General features: G+C 51.4%; 5 protein-coding genes across 5 annotated transcripts; 2 read left to right on the top strand and 3 right to left on the bottom strand.

Annotated features, from left to right (window-relative positions):
* Positions 1 to 233: 233 nt before the first annotated feature.
* FIBRA_08533 (uncharacterized protein) lies at positions 234 to 2,419 on the bottom strand (the record flags this gene model as incomplete). Its single annotated transcript, XM_012330175.1, has 13 exons — positions 234 to 759; positions 815 to 912; positions 964 to 1,070; positions 1,120 to 1,208; positions 1,270 to 1,422; positions 1,476 to 1,503; positions 1,565 to 1,588; positions 1,643 to 1,708; positions 1,758 to 1,860; positions 1,910 to 1,997; positions 2,057 to 2,084; positions 2,141 to 2,186; positions 2,237 to 2,419. 13 exons carry the CDS (start codon positions 2,417 to 2,419, stop codon positions 234 to 236), a joined length of 1,539 nt encoding a protein of 512 aa, XP_012185565.1.
* Positions 2,420 to 2,479: 60 nt separating this feature from the next.
* FIBRA_08532 (uncharacterized protein) lies at positions 2,480 to 6,125 on the top strand (the record flags this gene model as incomplete). Its single annotated transcript, XM_012330174.1, has 5 exons — positions 2,480 to 4,754; positions 4,806 to 5,090; positions 5,142 to 5,219; positions 5,271 to 5,516; positions 5,578 to 6,125. 5 exons carry the CDS (start codon positions 2,480 to 2,482, stop codon positions 6,123 to 6,125), a joined length of 3,432 nt encoding a protein of 1,143 aa, XP_012185564.1.
* Positions 6,126 to 6,434: 309 nt separating this feature from the next.
* On the bottom strand, positions 6,435 to 9,428 carry FIBRA_08531 (uncharacterized protein; the record flags this gene model as incomplete). The annotated part of the gene is made up of 12 exons (XM_012330173.1): positions 6,435 to 6,542; positions 6,598 to 6,690; positions 6,752 to 7,249; positions 7,306 to 7,349; positions 7,400 to 7,694; positions 7,749 to 7,964; positions 8,030 to 8,339; positions 8,407 to 8,561; positions 8,615 to 8,791; positions 8,847 to 9,020; positions 9,081 to 9,222; positions 9,274 to 9,428. 12 exons carry the CDS (start codon positions 9,426 to 9,428, stop codon positions 6,435 to 6,437), a joined length of 2,367 nt encoding a protein of 788 aa, XP_012185563.1.
* A 475-nt stretch (positions 9,429 to 9,903) lies between these two features.
* Positions 9,904 to 12,614, top strand: FIBRA_08530 (uncharacterized protein; the record flags this gene model as incomplete). The annotated part of the gene is made up of 5 exons (XM_012330172.1): positions 9,904 to 10,267; positions 10,328 to 10,407; positions 10,461 to 10,541; positions 10,594 to 11,871; positions 11,928 to 12,614. 5 exons carry the CDS (start codon positions 9,904 to 9,906, stop codon positions 12,612 to 12,614), a joined length of 2,490 nt encoding a protein of 829 aa, XP_012185562.1.
* Positions 12,615 to 12,971: 357 nt separating this feature from the next.
* On the bottom strand, positions 12,972 to 17,597 carry FIBRA_08529 (uncharacterized protein; the record flags this gene model as incomplete). Its single annotated transcript, XM_012330171.1, has 28 exons — positions 12,972 to 12,985; positions 13,044 to 13,120; positions 13,172 to 13,306; positions 13,360 to 13,443; positions 13,499 to 13,572; positions 13,621 to 13,656; positions 13,708 to 14,077; positions 14,135 to 14,240; positions 14,298 to 14,380; positions 14,433 to 14,493; positions 14,545 to 14,626; positions 14,689 to 14,725; positions 14,772 to 14,826; positions 14,878 to 14,967; positions 15,018 to 15,061; positions 15,114 to 15,278; positions 15,339 to 15,523; positions 15,576 to 15,593; positions 15,649 to 15,905; positions 15,963 to 15,998; positions 16,045 to 16,130; positions 16,188 to 16,283; positions 16,342 to 16,517; positions 16,571 to 16,707; positions 16,769 to 16,854; positions 16,902 to 17,032; positions 17,086 to 17,220; positions 17,394 to 17,597. 28 exons carry the CDS (start codon positions 17,595 to 17,597, stop codon positions 12,972 to 12,974), a joined length of 3,060 nt encoding a protein of 1,019 aa, XP_012185561.1.
* Between the last annotated feature and the right edge of the window lie 266 nt (positions 17,598 to 17,863).

Here is a 17,863-nt window from a genome sequence, read left to right as displayed (position 1 = left end):
GCCGCTCGTGCGCGGCGGCGGCACCGAGCGCGCGCTCGAGCGCCTCTGGGAGGAGCAGGGCGAGGACGAGGAGAAGGTGCGCGCGCTGTATATCTAGCGAGGGCGCGGCGTGCGGAGAGTCAGACGCGGGCGGCGTGGTGGAGTAGCGGCGGTACGGCCGACTGTACATACTGTACATACATACATAGAGACTGCGGAACAAAGAAGAACGGCGACGGGCCCTGGCCGTCCTGCTACCGCCTGTACGCCCGCGACCCGCCCTTCGTCCTCTGCGCCGCACGCTTCCGTTCGCGCTCCTCCTCCCGCGCCTGCGCGCCCCGCTTGCGCGGGTCGATCACCTCGTAGTCGCGCTCTGCCTTCGCGACCTCTTCGTTGTTGTCCTTCGGGAAGTGCAGCGCGTGCGCCATAAAGTCCGTGTCGTCGTCCACCTCCACCCCCTCCTCGTCCTGCCGTACTCCCTCCTCGCCCGCGCCGGCTGCTCCGTCGCCATCGCCCGCGTCGCCAGCGGGACTTGGCGCGGCGCGGCTGAGCTTGGTGCGGAAGCTGTCCAGCGCGGCGAGCACGTCGCCCTCGTCGCGCCGCTTGCCCTTCTTGTGCAGCCCGCGCCCCTTCGCGTAGCGCGCCGTCTCCTCCTGGAGCACCGACGCCTTCGCCTTCTTCCGCGCGGGCTCGTCGTCGCTGTCGTCGTCCCCCCCGCCGCGCCGCGCGAGCTTGCGGATCTCTGCCTCCATTTTCGCGATCTCGTTCTGGCGCGCGGTGCTGCGGGTGCGGTCAGTGGCGGGGAGGGGGAGGGGCGAAGGGCGACACCACGTACGTCTGCGCGCTCTGCTCCTGTGCGTGCCTTTCGCGGATCTTGGTGAGCTCGACATCCTCGTTCGAGGGCTTCTTCTTGCTGCTTAGCTGCGACTCGGACTGCCACGACGGCGTGAGACACGCTCAGAGGGACAGCGCGCCTGCACTCACCTTGCTCGCATCTGGTCCTTCGGAACGCTCTTTTTTCTTGGCCGGTTTCTCTTTCACAAGCGGGGCTACGAAGTCTGGCATGGGTATGGGCTGTTCTGGTTCCAGCACTGCCAGCTTGCATTAGCGCGCAGTACCCGGTGGAAGTAAAGTACGTACAGTCGGGACGCACGATGGGCTTCTTCTTGAACGCGACGGGCTCCTCCTCCTCAACGGCCTCCACACCGAAGCTCAGCAATTTGACATTTCTAAACGACAGATGATGGTCAAAATGGGCCGGATTCGGCAGACAAGAATTGCTTCACACACTTTTTCGCGCCACGTCGCAGCTTCTCCTCTTCCCGCTCTCGTTGAGCGTTTTCCCTGGCTCGCTTCTGGGCGCGTTTCTCTTCTGCCGTGATACGTGGGACGATGTCGTCAAATGGATTATCCACGATGCGGATGGTCTTGATTTTGGGTGGGCTAGGGAGCCGGTCAGCAAGTGGTGCGCCGTTGTCGATTAGAAAAACACCAACTATAGCGGACGCTCATGGTCATCAAGCTCTAGAGAAACGAGCCTGAAAACCTCATGCCAGACTTCATGTGGAATAAAGAAGAGACGTACCCATTTCGCCGATTTTGAGGACATCTAGAGTGTTCAAGTCAGGAAAGACGGGGAGATAAGTCAATAAGATGCACTAACTAAAGAATGTGTCGCCCAGCACGCGGCCAAATAACGTATGCTTCCCGTGCAGCTCGTCCGCTCGGTCTGGATGACACAGTGAGCACCAATATATGGGCTGCGACATTATGGCTACCTAGTGTAATGAAGAACTGCGAATCGTTCGAATTTTTAGTCCCATTATTGGCCACCGCCACCAGCCCGCGGTGGGCAAACCGCAGACGGGGGTGGATTTCATCCTCAAAGGGTTCTGTCCGCCAGTATTGAGCGAACTAATAGCAAGCTCACAAGGACGCACTCGCCTCCATAAAAGGACTCTCCCCCAGAACCTGTGCCCGTCCTATCGCCTGTTTGAACCAGGAAACCGGGAATAACACTGCGACGAGCGGACATGTTCATGCGTGCCACTGATGGTCGGGAGTGGAAGAGCCTTACCGGTGGAATATGACGCCGTCATAATAGCCTATTATTTCTCGTGTCAACTGGGCGACAGCAGGGTACGTGTGTCCACTGACGAACCTTCCATAGCTAGGGTCAGGAAGTTCCTGCATGCTTTCGGGGTTTCCTGCACGAGAGGCATTAGACAGCAGTAGCAACAGATGCGGCGGAGCATACCTTGGACCATAGCTCGATGTCGATTTCCCCGACGGTAGTGTCGACGATAACGCGGCCTCGCGTGGGCAGGGCCATTCGGAAACCTGGAGACGTTGGAGAGGTCGACCAACCGACATTCGGGCCCCAGCCACCGAGAGCAGCGGAGTCTGAATCGGAGTTTCTTTGGGTGCAATCATTGGTCATGCTGACCCAAGACCGTCACCGACACCGCTCGCTCTCTCAGCGACCACCACTGCTTCCACTATGGCTTCGCCCGGCTCACCCAGACTAGTCGACTCATTTACCGCGCCGAGGGAGGTTTTGCAGGAATTCGCAGACCTCGCCGAGGAAGAAAACGTCGACCCTTTTGCCGAGACGGCCTCGAAGCGGCAGATTGCTTCAAGGCAGTCAGACTACCACAACCGCCGCTTCAAACGCCAGGCCCACGAGGGCGATGATGCTTTCAAAGCTGTGGAGGAGGGAAAGGACGTCGAGGGCGGGTATAAGGATGCAATGAGGCTGCAGAGGCTCGAGAAGGAGGAGGAGCGAGTTCGGAGGGCTATCGAGGAAAGGGAGAGGCAGGCGCGGGATGAGGACAAGGTGAAGATGGACCTGGACAAGACGCCGCCCAGGGCGGAAATCGAGGCTGCTGCCAAGGAGCTTGCGGGGACGAAGCGCAAGCGGCGCTGGGATGAGCCTGCGGAGGACAAGGAGAACAAGGAGGTCAAGGGCGGTGAGTGGTCCAAGGAAGCTCTGGAGGACGCTGCTCCTAAAAAGCGTCGTTCACGCTGGGACGCGACCCCCGCCGACGTCAACGCCGTCGGGGAGACACCGAAGAGATCCCGCTGGGACCAGACACCCGCGTCCTCCGGCCAAGATGTGCCAATGACGCCTATTATCATGAATGCGCCCGGGTTCATGCAAGAAGACAAGCATAATCGCTATCTGACGGACGAAGAGCTCGACGCAATTCTCCCCGCGACTGGATATGCAATCGTCACACCGCCTCCTGGATACGCGCCTCTAGTTCGTCCCCCAAAGTTTGCAACACCTGTCACAGAGGTCGGTGGTTTCCAGATTCAGGAGAGCTCAGATGCTGCCGCCGTTGCTGCTGCAGCAGGTCTCGCGCCGGAACTCCCCACGGAGATTCCGGGCGTCGGCAGTCTTGCGTTCTTCAAGGCGGAGGACGCACAGTACTTTGCCAAGATTTTGAAGGAGGAGGACGAGACGGAGCTCTCGGTTGAGGAGATGAAGGAGCGCAAGATCATGCGACTCCTTCTTAAAATTAAGAACGGTACGCCTCCCGTTCGCAAAACTGCCCTCCGACAGATTACCGACAAAGCTCGTGAATTTGGGGCTGGGCCTTTGTTCGACAAGATTTTGCCTCTGCTCATGGAACGCACGCTCGAGGACCAAGAACGCCACTTACTCGTCAAAGTCATCGACCGTGTCCTGTACAAGCTCGATGATCTCGTACGTCCTTACGTCCACAAAATTCTCGTCGTCATTGAGCCCCTCCTAATCGACGAAGACTACTACGCTCGTGTCGAGGGTCGGGAGATCATCTCCAACTTGTCAAAGGCTGCCGGTCTCGCTCACATGATTTCCACAATGCGACCTGATATCGACCATGCTGACGAGTATGTGCGTAACACGACGGCTCGCGCGTTCTCGGTTGTCGCTTCGGCTCTCGGCATCCCATCTTTGCTCCCCTTCTTGAAGGCTGTGTGTAGGAGCAAGAAGTCCTGGCAGGCTCGTCATACAGGTATCCGGATCGTCCAGCAAATTGCGATTATGATGGGTTGCGCCGTGTTACCTCACTTGCGCAATTTAGTCGACTGTATCGCTCACGGTTTGCAAGACGAACAACAGAAGGTGAGGACAATGACTGCCCTAGGTCTGGCAGCATTGGCCGAAGCCGCGGCGCCGTACGGTATTGAATCGTTCGACAACGTCCTCAAGCCTCTGTGGGTCGGTATCCGTGTGCACCGAGGCAAAAGCTTGGCAGCTTTCCTGAAGGCTATCGGTTTCATTCTGCCGCTGATGGATCCCGAGTATGTGTCCTACTATATCAAGGAGGTCACCATCATCCTTATTCGCGAATTCCAAACGTCCGACGAGGAGATGAAGAAGATTGTTCTGAAGGTCGTCCAGCAGTGTGCGGCTACGGAAGGTGTCACACCTCAGTACATCAAGCACGACATCTTGCCCGATTTCTTCAAAGCATTCTGGGTCCGTCGGATGGCGCTTGACCGGAGAAATTATCGCCAAGTAGTGGAGACGACGGTCGAGTTGGCGCAGAAGTCGGGCGTAGCCGAGATTGTCGGCAGGATCGTCAACGAGCTCAAGGACGAGGCTGAGCCGTACCGTAAGATGGTCATGGAGACGATCACGAAAGTCGTGGCTTCTCTGGGAGCGTCGGACATTGATGAGCGGTTGGAAGTCAGGTTGGTTGACGGTATCATCTATTCTTTCCAAGAGCAGACAACCGAAGACCAGGTAATGCTGGATGGGTTCGGAACCGTTGTCAATGCGTTGGGTGAGTGGTCCCGTTTTTTGCCCAAGTATCTGTATCTCATTGCTTTTGCAGGCATCCGCGTCAAGCCTTACTTGACTCAAATTGTGTCTACTATCCTGTGGCGTTTGAACAACAAGAGCGCCAAGGTTCGTCAACAAGCAGCCGACCTTACCACGCGTCTCGCGGTTGTTATCAAGCAGTGTGGTGAAGATCAACTCCTCAGCAAGCTCGGACTGGTCCTATTTGAACAGCTTGGAGAAGAATACCCCGATACTTTAGGCAGTATCATCGCTGCAGAAGGTGCCATCGCGAACGTGGTCGGTATGACCCAGATGAACCCTCCGGTGAAAGATCTTCGTGAGTCACCAATAATCGTTCCTCATCCGCGAGTTCTGACCTTCCCCACAGTTCCTCGCATGACCCCTATCCTTCGTAACCGGCACGAGAAGGTGCAAGAGGCTACAATTAACTTGATTGGCCGTATCGGTGAGCTTCATATTTGCGGATGTTGCGGTATCACGCTGACTTTGATTGAAGCTGATCGTGGCGCTGAATTTGTGCCTGCGAGGGAATGGATGCGTATCTGTTTCGAGTTGCTCGATCTGTTGAAGGCCCACAAGAAGGGTATCCGTCGTGCTGCTGTCAACTCATTCGGTTATATCGCGAAGAGTCTGGGTCCTCAAGATGTTTTGCAAGTGCTGCTTACAAACTTGCGTGTCCAAGAGCGTCAGAGCCGAGTATGTAGTACGGTGGCCATTGCTATTGTGGCAGAAACTTGCGGCCGTGAGTACACTTCTCGTGCAATGGTACATGATTTTCAGACAATGTTAACGTTGTATCCCAGCTTTCACTTGCATTCCGGCTATCTTAAACGAGTACCGTACGGCAGAGTTGAATGTTCGGACAGGATGCTTGAAGGCCCTGTCATTTGTTTTCGAATATGTCGGACCCCAATCGGCGTACTATGCAGATTCAGTTGTCACAATGCTGGAGGATGCATTGACTGATCGCGATCTCGTGCATCGTCAAACGGCAAGCACCATCGTCAAACATCTCGCGCTCGGCGTTGCCGGCCTTGGATGCGAAGATTCCATGCTTCACTTGATGAATCTCGTCTGGCCGAACTGCTTCGAGACATCTCCTCATGTCATCGGCGCCGTTATGGAGGCAATTGAAGCGATGCGTGTAACGCTTGGGCCTGGTGTTCTGCTCAGCTACGTGTTACAAGGACTGTTCCATCCCGCGCGGAAGGTCAGGGAGGTGTACTGGCGTATTTATAATTCTCTTTATCTCGGGGCGGCTGACGCACTCGTACCATTCTTCCCCGATTTGGGAGAGCTCAGCGAGGGCCAAAATGTGTATGACCGGCACCCTTTGCAGATGTTTGTTTAGAAGTTGTATTCTCGTACATTGTGTTCTAATGTGTATTGATACTTCCTGTTGACACCATCGCTCTCTTGTGTGCAAAGTAATACTACGCGTAAAGTATATTTAAGTACTGTTTCGGGGCGACGCAGTCGTATGGAAAACGACATGAAGCGAACGGATTATGGTACCATCGGTATGCCATTTCAATTAGATGTTTGTGAACACACAAGCCACCATCTAGCGGGCATTCCACACTCGACGAGAATTTACAAGCAATACATTCGTAGCCTCAGGATGTGCTGGGAAACCTAAATATCAAACAGCAAATATCGACTAAGAACCACCCGTCAATCCTGGAGGGAATCCGTTGAAGTCTACTTGATCTTGGATGGCGCTTCCTCCCAAGGAATAGGATATCCGCAGTCGCAGTCGCAGATTAGCCTGATTACCTGTGAGCCTGACATGCGTTCTGTATGAATTACAAAGATTCACTTACACCAACAGGGGCCATAACGCGCATCTGCTGCGTCTCTACAGCGCCAGGTTGAACATCTGGGTTCGACATGGGCATCATTTGCAACTGTTGCGACTGCAGAAATAAAATGTCAGAAATCCGGAGAATGCAAGCGGCGGTAAAGTGAGAATGAAACCTTTGGGACTGCCGCCTGGAAGCTAAGACCCGACGCCGGAGTGCTGCCAGTGACCTGGAATCGCGCCAAGATATTGACGATGCCTGGCCGGGCGGGTGATACTTGCGGCGTCAGTGTGATCCTCAAGTCGTTCTTGTCGTAAGCCGGGTACGCAGTCAGGCGTGGCTGTGCCTGCTGTGGCGGTGGTGTCTGTGTTTGCGGGAGGCTGATGGCAGATAAGGCAGGCTGAATGCCATTCGATATGGCGAATGGCGGAGGTTGGGACGGGGCAGGAGCAGGAGTAGGACTTGGAGCAGATGGTGAGTCAAATAGCCCGAGAATATCCTGCACTGTACTTTTCTGGCCCTGCACAGGCGCTGCAGGAGACGCAACAGCCGATACTGAAGAGGTGCCAAAAATCTCTGCGAGGAGGTCTTGATTGTTCTGCGCGACTTGTGCCGCCCCATTGTTCACAGCCGGTGTGGTTCCCGACGGAATATCATCACCAAGAAGATCGCCCTGTTGATCACGGACAGTGAGTGCTTGTTGCTAGCTATAACTCCTCCACAACTCACATCTCTGCTTGGTTGAACGGATCCTACAGGCTTGTTTTCACTCACTAAAAGACATGAAGACTTGGCCGATACTCAAATCAAGCATGATACTTACCGACCCCCATGACAGTAGCTTTGAGCTCTGGGGGAGGCATTCGTTCCAGCACGCCAGCACGAACATCAAGGTTGAATAGGCTAGCAAACTCTACTCCTCGCTGTTGGATTTCAAGTTCAGGGCTCGTGGTGTAAGAGAGAAGGACGTTGTCAATTCGCTCCTGCTGAGCGGGTGATGTTGTCGGACGCGAACAAATCTTGGTAATTGCTGTGAGGACGAACTGTCGAGTGAGATGGTTCGCGTAGGGGGAGTCGACAATAGATAACAGGAGATCGATCAGCTCTATGTCTGTGATCTGTGCAAACGCTGACATGAGCAAGCTATTCAAGACAAGGGTGACCAGACTCACCTGTTTCGGCTTATCTTCGTCTACAAGGCCACCCTCCAATAATACCTCGCTGTATTCGCCGAGCACCCAAGTGGCAGCTAAAGTTAGCGACTCCTGAGAGATATCAGCCCGGAGTGATGTGTAGAGTTTCGATGAGGTGTATGCCTGCAGCTCAGGTGTGTGTGCGACGAGACGAATGAAAGCGGACAAAATTTCCTCCCTGACGAAGTTACCGGCCTATAAGTGTGGAAGATGGTCACACGAACTGAGAAGTACTGAAGAAAACCAAAATCTTGACTGACCAGCTTGAGCACACGCAGAACCGTATCAATATGCCATCGTTTGTTTGGAGCGAAACGCTCAGCGGCCAAGCATATTTGTGTTGTCATGCCCAACTTGAACTCGTCGTCTGCGAGTTCGAGGAACGCCAGAAGTTCACGAATCAGGATGCGCACATTCTGTTCGTTAATGAGCGCGTAAGATAGCTCAAGAGCGCGTCGTCGGATCGAAATATCGCCGTCGCGGAGACAATCGAGTATGATATTACGATGACGCTGTACTGCGTTTGTATCGATGGAAACGACCTTGTTGAGGGTATTGAGGGCGACATATCTGGAGACATGGACAAGCACAGGTAAAAAACCACAACAATCTTAGACAAAGGAGCTGGAGAACACACCGAATATTGTTGTCACGGTTGCTGAGGAATTTTCCCAAAATGTTGATAGCCATTACTCGCAGGCCGCTATCTGCCTCGATCTCGAGGACCGTCATCACAGTCTCGTAGAGAATTGAATTACCGACGTTCTTCGTCGAATCGGTGTTTGTAGCCACCTAGTACCACGGTTGAGGAAATGAAAGCGTATTGAGACGTTCGGGAAACACACCTGCGCAAGAATATCATTCATCGTTTCGCTCGCCTTCTCGTCACCTCTACCAAGGAGTCGCATCAATCGAAGGACCTTGACCTGGAGGAAAGGATCCGTAATGCCCAAAACATCATGTTCCGGACTATAGCCGGTCGTGACCAGCGATTTGAGATGTCGAACAAGCAAGGGTACAGCCTGTTAAATCTCCATCCTTAAAATTCGGGAACGTCAGAATCAAGCAGAAACACACATTACGGAACTCTTCGAGACACGCGGGATCTGTTTGACACATCTCTGTAACTAGTGTGATGGAGGTAAGCAAAACACCGTGATTCCGATCTGCTAGCAAGTTTTTTGCTTTTGCGATGAAATGATCGGCCAGGTCTGGTACCTTCCGCACCACACGAAGTGCACATAGTGCAGCCTGCCAACACACAATGAGTATAAGTGCGAAGAACGAGACATAGAAAGACATAGAAATCACCTTCTTTCGTATGTAAGTATTACTTGAGCCTAGTAGCTTCTCTATCTCGTTAGCTAGATCCCGTGACATCTCCTCAGAAGCGATATCTGCGAAGGTGCATAGGGCTAGGCCAACAGCATACATATTGGCGTGGTTCATATCGCTGAAAGTATGTTTGATGATGAATCATGGGACATAGGAGAGACGAACATACTTCTTCAACGAGTTTGTGACAAGGGTGAGTACTTCTTGACTCTCATCCAACAGTAACATGATTCCCAAATATCCAAGACGTTTATCTCCAAAGCGCGGACTTGCTACAAGCTTCAGACACTCCATCTGGCCGAAGTGCGCTTCCGAGCCAAGCATATGTATGTAGAGCAGCTTTGCAACATTGTTATGTCTTGCGTATGAGTCTTCTTCTCTGAAGGATGCCCGGATGGCAGCAGATTCTTGTTTAATGAGGGCTCGCTCATCGGCAACAGTCTGTTCTGGGTGAGCAATGCCGCGTACGCGGTGGGTTGGGCAAGCTTACCTTGCACGCCCGGATTCCCTTGATGAGGGCTGTTGAAAAGTTAGCAGACTTCAGGATTAATAGTCAGTGCATGCCTTTAAGGTTGTGATAAACCATCTTATGCGCGACGAGCTTTGCCCTGCAGCAGCCGCGCTGCTGGTCACTCCCAGTTCGTCCGTCGCCGGTGGCTGGACCCAAGTTGTAACGCGATGTGACAGGTGGTCGCTAGTCACGCATGTGTGATGCTCTCTCACCTGAACACGCCCTGTGGAGTTATTCACACTCGCCCTCCTCCTAGCTCGACAAGATACCCCTCTCATTGATACTACGATGCCCAACTCCCGCCAAGGCGGGAAACCGTCTTCTCCAACGACTCAGCTACTCAACAGCATCGGCATGACGCGTGACGACCTTCGTCGACACAGCGAACAGATGCGCCAATTTCTAACCGTCGACGAGGGCCGCACATTCGCGCCGCAAACCATCAAGCAGCGTTCGAAGCCAAGGGCTCCCTTTCTCAACGAAAAGTCGCGGTCTAGTTCCTCTGCAAACGCGTCGGTGCCGGCATATTTGCCAACATCGCCTCGGACGCCTGTCAAGTCTGAGCCAGTCGAAAAAACGACCCTCTCCCGGCCACTGGACACAATGGAGATGATCCTAGAGCACAAAGTGAAGGATAAGAAAGATCGGAAGCGTGTGTAGTTGGATCGGCCATAATATCATTGCCTGGCGACTAAGTAACCGCATCTAACAGATTCAAACACGCAACCGCGCGATGACCGACGCGTTCAGCAGCCCCTCTCCTTCATATCTTCACGCAGTTCGACACCCCAGGTCTGTTTCACGCTTTCTTGAACAAATCGCACTCATTCAATTCTCTACCTAAGGCACTGCCCGAGACTCCTCACCATTACAAGTACTATAGTGAACGTGTCGTGAGTGAGGCTCTTACGCCTCAGCGTCCATTCGTGAGTGAGCTTCATAACATTCTATCAAACCGACCTAGAGAAATGCTGTTAGCCATCTCTAATTACAGGTATTCATGCCATCCCAATAACACCCCGTCAGAATACATATACACAACTCAAAGGATCGGCTCTTCACTTGGCTGGTTCTGATACGCCCTCTGGTCGCCACATATATTCCGTATCACGCACGCCACTGCTAACATCATCGCCTTGCTCAAGTCCTGTTCGTGTTGTGAATTTAGTATCGTCTCCGGGACCCATGCGGTCTTCCCCCCTCCCTGAGGACGAGGATGAGGAACTCCCTTATATTCTCCCTCCGGGTCCCTACTCTGATGTCAAGCCCGACTTCGCCTACGCCGGCTTGATTGGTCAGGCGATCCTATCCTCCCCCCAGCACCGTCTGACACTTCAGGACATTTATGAATGGATTACGACTGTATACCCGTACTATAAACGGGGGGAGCAGACTTGGATGAATTCTATCCGGCATTGTCTCAGCACGATGGCGGTATTCAGAAAAGTTCCACGTGGCCGTACGGAGGGGAAAAGTCTTTGGGCTATCTTCGACTGCGATGTTGAATGCTTTGTTGGTGGTGGGTTTAAGAAGAGCCTGTGCACAGATATGGTAAAGGCAAATCAAGAAAAAGCAAGCAAGCGGAGTGCCAGAAAACGTGGGGCCATGGCCATGGAAGAGTTAACCCACAGAACGATAAAGCGTCAAAGGAAGAGTGACAGAGAAGGCGGTTCAGCTGGATGCGTAGCTGGGCCAATCCCAGCCATTGCTCCTGCACCCATATTGCCTCCCCTTTTCGCGTCTTTTCAGACAAATCCCCAACACCAGCCGTATTATCAGCCATATTTACCACCTCCAATGCCAGCAGATGTCATCTTCCCTCCGTTACCTCCATCATCTAACTTCCATAGGATGGCTACTATCCAAACTCCTTCTGCGTCTGTGCGAAAGGCGGAACACGATCACTCACACCAGATACTGGTTGGGGATCTGGATCTACGTGGTTGTAACTCCTCGTCATCATCCTCCGTACCCTCTTTGACGCCGAGTTGTTCTTCATCTTCAAGTCCTCCATTATTCTCGCTTTCGAGTTTGGTCGAAGGTGACGCGGATTCACACAGAGTTCATACGCCATCATCTATGGACGAAGCTCTTGCGTTCTTAAACGACGACTCCGATGGTGAGGATTCTGAGTGGCTGCGTGGTGCGCCCGTCGTGGATGCTATACAGGGCGTTATCACATTACTTGGATGTGAGGATAGTTTAATCAAAGAGACCAAAAAAGACAAAGAGAAATCGATCCGCAAACAAAACCAGGTATGCTTCTAGGTGCGCGTTCTAGTCCATTGTCTTATATACATCATCCCCTGCAGACATTATCTTCCCGACCCGTGCAAGTGTCTCCGACCCTTGAACGCAGGGCAGCCAAGCAACGCGGGTCGCTGATCAACGAGCCTATAACAACCCCTCCTCGGCCGGTACAGCTACCCACCGAGCCATGCACACCACCTCGTAGACTCATTACACCACCTCGCACACAGCGCGTGACTAGCAGCGGCTTACATTTATCTCCAATCAGGACTCCGATTTCTCATGCCGGCTTGCATATGAGCCCCTCTCCCAGCCTATCCCATTACAAGTCTAACTTGGATCCCCCGCCAACTGCGGCTTACTTCCCGCAAGCGCCTCTGCTCAGTGCTCACGGAGAAGAACCAAAGACCCCGCCACCTGTGACGCGTTTGGATGATGTGCATACACCTTCGCGCAAACGGTCAGCACGAAAAGTTTCCGGCCCCGGGTCCCTGTTCAACCTTTCGCCATTTGCCCCTGTAACCCCGAACCGGGGTACACATCAGGGCGGGAGCAACGACTCTCCCTTCCGCACCCCATCCCAGTTCTTCTATGACCCCCACGATCCCACCACCATCCTTAGTGAAGAACTCGCTAGCCGAGCCTTCGACACTAGTCCTGGCCTATTTGGTTCTAAACGCCCTCGGCATAGTTTACTCTATGAGAGCCCAACGGGATCGAGCCCTTCTAGCTGGGATCGACTGTGGTAGCTTTCTGTATTTGCAATTTGTGGCGCATCAGATTGGTTGTATTTCTATCTATGGTCGTATCTCATTTCCTCACTAGCCTCAATCGTGTAACACCATCATCACCTGGTTCCTTGACATTAGATGGCATTCGTGACTTACTTTTTTGCTTCTCGGATTGTAGTATGGACCGCCGTCCGTTCTTGGATCTTTATCATATTTATGTCCAGCACCGATGTACCGCATATAGGTGGTCATTGTCGTATACTCAAGTATTTCAGATGTCTGTTACTGGTACATGTACAACGGGATTGGGCTACAGCTACTGCGCTAGTGTCAAGCATATTAATCAAGCCTGCATTTCTTTAAATATCACAGGTTTCAGGGAGCAAATTCTGGCGGAGTCAGAGAGCAGTCGTTGAGGAATTCAGTTAAAGTACTGATCTCACTCACCATCCTCATCTAAGAGCGTATCCTCGTCAAGACATGCTTGAATAAACTCGGCGATGATGAGGTGACGCCGTTTAGGTCTGGTTGAGCATGGTTGAGGAATTTAGATCACCTTGCGAAAAAGCACTCACTTCGATGTTCGCTTGATGAGTTCCGAGCGACGAGTGATGTCACGTTTGTCAAGAACTACATGCGTGAGCGTAGGCTTGTCCAAGTCCGCAACATGGCCGCCGTTCTTAGTGATGAGTAACGACAGTTTGTCGAAGCTAAATGTCGTTGTCAGATGAGCGTCTCAGAGGCAAGACGACGAAGCAAGCACCTTCTTGTCAACGCATCCTCATTCTTTGGGTTCACTGTCATATCATGCTTTCTTGCATTCACAGGCGAATCGAGGTAGAAGCAGCTTCCCCGTAAAATAAGAACCGGACAGGAACAGGTGAAACTCACACGTGGCTTACAGATGCCTGAAAATAAGTTCCGTGTCATATTCCATCGCATCGTGGTTTTCGCCCATACGACCTTGCCCGTCGGCCTAAGGCATCGTCAGTTGGCAGATTTAATCCCACATGTGTGAACAAACTTCAGCAGGAGTTGCATGACTATCACCAAGCGCCTCCTAAGAGGAGGTGAGTGGTATTCACAACTACAGCTTGAATTCTGGGCGTACACTACCATTCTGAGCAACGTCGCTTGAGCGAGCTTGTGAGAGCTTCACATCTATCCAGTCGTCATCGCCATCTTCATCTGGGTTCGCATCCTCATCGCAGGTGATGTCCTCGTTATCCGAATCCGGCTCCGTTTCGCTGTCTGCATCACCGCGGTGATCTTCTTGCGCTATTGAAGGGTCTTTCACCTTGAACCAATCGGCCATGGAAGAATCATCCTCTTCAACCTCGCCTTCGGTGATGTTGCTCTCCTTCATCTCTGCATCTCTCACTGGACTTCCGGAAGCAGAAGGGTCTGCTTCATCTTCGTCGTCATCAGCGAGATTATAATCATCGTCCTGTTGACGTCGCTCAGTAGCGTGGAAGAAGTATCTGCGAAACAGAACTCATCAATAGACTGTGGCGACCTAGAAGATGTTATAACTGGACTTTTTACTCATGGGGATCAAATCGCCCCTCGCGATGCAGTCCATGATCCATTGTGGCTTGATAATATCGCATATGCCCTTGTTCATGATTAATTTGATATCATACGCTTGCAAATGCCAATGTAAGCGGTCTTCAGACTAGGTAAGCTGTCGAGGAAATTTACGAGTGCTTGCGCCTCCATAAACCACTAAGATTTCTGGATCGGCTTTCACCACCTGTACATAACTTCCACCATGTGCATGAATCCTGCGAGATATTAATTTAGATGAGCTCTGGTAAAGCGCCGGAATAAATTTACAGCTGAAGCAATTGCTTCTTGTCCTCTTCCCCAGATCTTGACTTAGGGTCTGACGCTACCACTGAGGATGATTTACGTCAGAAAGTCAATGTAAATACAGGGAACCACTAACTGAATTTCATCCCCTCCAACAGGTCGGTTTCAATCTCGACATTCTTAACTTTTATTCCTTGATACTCTGGCATCAGAGAAATCTACAGAAAAACCGAAGAGGGTTTAGTGGAGTGTCCACCACGGCTTCTCATAGTTCATTTACCTTCTTCGCTGTTCTCTTCTGCTTTTTCTTTGGCTTCCTAGTGCCTAGTCAATATGCAAAACCAGACGTGTTCCAAAACTTACCCATCATCATCTTCCAATTTTCGTTTCTGCTCCGATCGCAAACCCTCTAGCACAGCTACAGGAAAAGTTAATTCCTGAGTAACCAATGTTTATAAGTTTATCATACCGCTAGCTCTCATACAATCGGAGACATCCAAATCGTCACGTATTTTGAGAGCTCGCGGAAAGCGCATCGTCAATCCCATGTGATACTGATCTGTTGGACGGTTAATAGGCAAATTCCAGGCGATATCAAACCTGTTATACCACTTGTCACAATTTCCGCAGCTTTAACCTTGATGATAAATGAACTAAACGTCATCCAGAAATCAGAAAATAATATTGTGGACATGCTGTTCTTACTCTTCTGGCTCAAGATATACGTCACCCTTGTCTTCTTGACCTCTCTTGGACACATGTAGAAAGCTGGGGGGGTTCTTGAGATCCCATGTTTTCCAGGATCTTTGCCGCACCCATATATAATCTGCATAGGACAAACCAGAGCCGATCCGGACAAACGTACTATACCTAGGAATGCAACGAGCTTCGTCAGCTTAAATCTCATCGATTAGCGCTAGCGTAGCTCACTTCGATTCATCGTCATCTTCTGGGTGACGATCATCGAGTACAGCGCAAATGAGCGTGGATACTCCGCCTGCGCGTCGTCCTGTGCCATAGTTTCCAGCTTTCTTCGAATTAGTCGCAAATAAATTGGTGGAACAACAATTTGACCAACCTACAACTAGTACGTCGACAGTTTCCCCCATGTTGTCCTACCATATGGGTCAGCGCAGTCCATGTAAGCGTTAGTGATATTTGACAAACCATATATTCCGGTTTGACCTATAGGGGTGCAGGAAATGAAATGTTGGAATTGTCTTACATACAGCTTGCCTACCTTGATCCAGTCCCTGTTCCTCCCATTCAAAACATATTCTGAATCGGGGTGCTTGAGAACCAAACCCTCGCCCCGAGAGGCAATAATGTCATTCATACGCTCTCGGACATCCTTCGCAGTACGACCCTCGTACTCCACAGCATACTCGATACGGCCTGATACTTCCTTGAGACATGCACGCAGATTGCGTTTCCGGAACTTTAACGACTTCTGTAGAAGGGACATGCCATTAAGATAGAGCAAGTCGAACACCTTGACTTAGAACATGAATAGAAGTGAGAGGACGTTCAAAATGAGGAAGGAGCAGAGCGTACAGCATGGACGTGGATTATAGTCCCTTTTTGACTTGTCTGTACAATTGTCAGCTAATACACTGCTGGCACATGCTCTACATACCAAGTGCTGCGGTCTTGAGTGTCCCAAATGGAAGATTGCGTTCTGAGACTGGATCCCATACCAACATTTCGCCGTCCAAGACAATCCTAGAACACGCTTCAGTACAAAGTACAACCAACCAACCAGCGGAATGAAGCCCTCACTCATCGACTCGCAAATCAAAAGCACTGTGTATGTAAGGTGTGAGGCTCCCCATTCCTACGTGCTTGCCATACAAATATGTGTAGTCCTTGCCTTTCCTGCGGGAATGTCAGCATGCGGAGCCATGTATAATTTCAAGATGATAGCTGAACCAACCTTGAGCAGTAAAAGTACTCATTTCCTCGTTTATGCAATTGCATTCGCTCTCCATCAAGCTTCTCCTCTACAATGAAGGTTCGACCCTGCATCTCTCTGACGGAGTCCTCAATTTTGCGAGTGGGACGCTTACAGAGCATGGGAGCAAAGGCGCGGAACAGCTGAACCCCTTTATCCTAACAGTAGGTTATTGAAAAAGTCCGCGATGGTCGAAAAATCATGACGGTACCTCCTCATTCAATCTTCGGTTAGGGTCCCACAATTCCCAGGCGATTTTCTTAAGGTCTGAACAGGTGTTAAAGAGGTCGTGTGCATCCGGATGAAAGACAGAGAACACGGTGGTCTCCTTGACGGATATGATCATATCTGTCGCCGCAACAGACTCATCAGTGATACACCGAAATTGCTGCAACATCAAGTTCGAAACCTTTGAGTACGATGCGCACGATCCATCGCTGTTCCTCGGGAGTGCTACGATTATATACACGTTGTAAGAGTCTCGACTGGACGTCGCTGAAGCGCTGTGAATGACTGAGAACATAGCTGACAAGGCCGCTTACGATTTGCCCATATTTCGCGATAACTCATCCAGCACGTCGTTCACTTCATCAATCGTCAACGTACCCTCAATTACAGAAGATCTCTTGCTGATAACTTCATATAGCACAGTTGGGAAATCTCCCGAGGATTTCTGAAGTTGACAACAATTAAATATATTCGTGAAAACATGCGTGGCTAACGCACTTCTCTCTCAGTTGGTTTCTTCCAGTTAAGTAATCGTATCGCATCAGGATCTCTTGGTCCAAGGGGAATGAGTTTGATATATGTCTTCGCCAAATTTTTCTCCTTCAAGCCATAAACAGCACGCTCACGGTCTTTCTGCTCGAGTCCTTCAGTAAATCCTCATGATCTGAAAGGTAGCGCATCATCATGCCTGGGGTAAAATGAGCCGTAAGACCGGATACAAATCATATCCTTTCTCGTTTCTCCAATGCTGTGCAGAATCATTATCAAGTGAATGTCATGATTCATACAACATATGCCCGGCATACATTAAACCAGGAATCCAGCAGCTTCCTCCGTTTCTCTGGCTTTCTCTCGTTCTGTAGTTTGTCAAAAAGAGCAGCAAGGACGTGAAATGGTGCACTGCTTGAGTTCTTAGGCGGCGCAGGATATACAATTTCGTGGTTTTCGGCAGCGACGGCTTCAGGTCGGGGGGAAGACGGTGGCGAGGTAGGTGCAGGAGTGGGCAACATCTAAAGGCAATCAAAGTCGGCTTCAACACGTCGAATGAATCGCTGGCTGCGCGACAAGTACACTATATAGAGTTCGCTGCAGTCGGGACACCCCTAAAAATATTGTGTGATGGACGGCGATCGTCCAAGTACCCTGATCAGTGAGTGGGGGCGCAGGATCGCTTTATACCTCCAGCGAAGCGATTCGGGTCGTAGTGGTGCAAAATACAGCGTGAGTCGCGGGTCGCGGCGCGAGTTGACCAGTGCCACGGTGTGAACTCGGTGAG

Source organism: Fibroporia radiculosa (genome assembly GCF_000313525.1).
Source record: "Fibroporia radiculosa TFFH 294 genomic supercontigs, scaffold815, whole genome shotgun sequence".
Lineage (NCBI taxonomy): Eukaryota > Fungi > Basidiomycota > Agaricomycetes > Polyporales > Fibroporiaceae > Fibroporia > Fibroporia radiculosa.
This window is presented reverse-complemented; position numbering and strand designations above follow the sequence as displayed.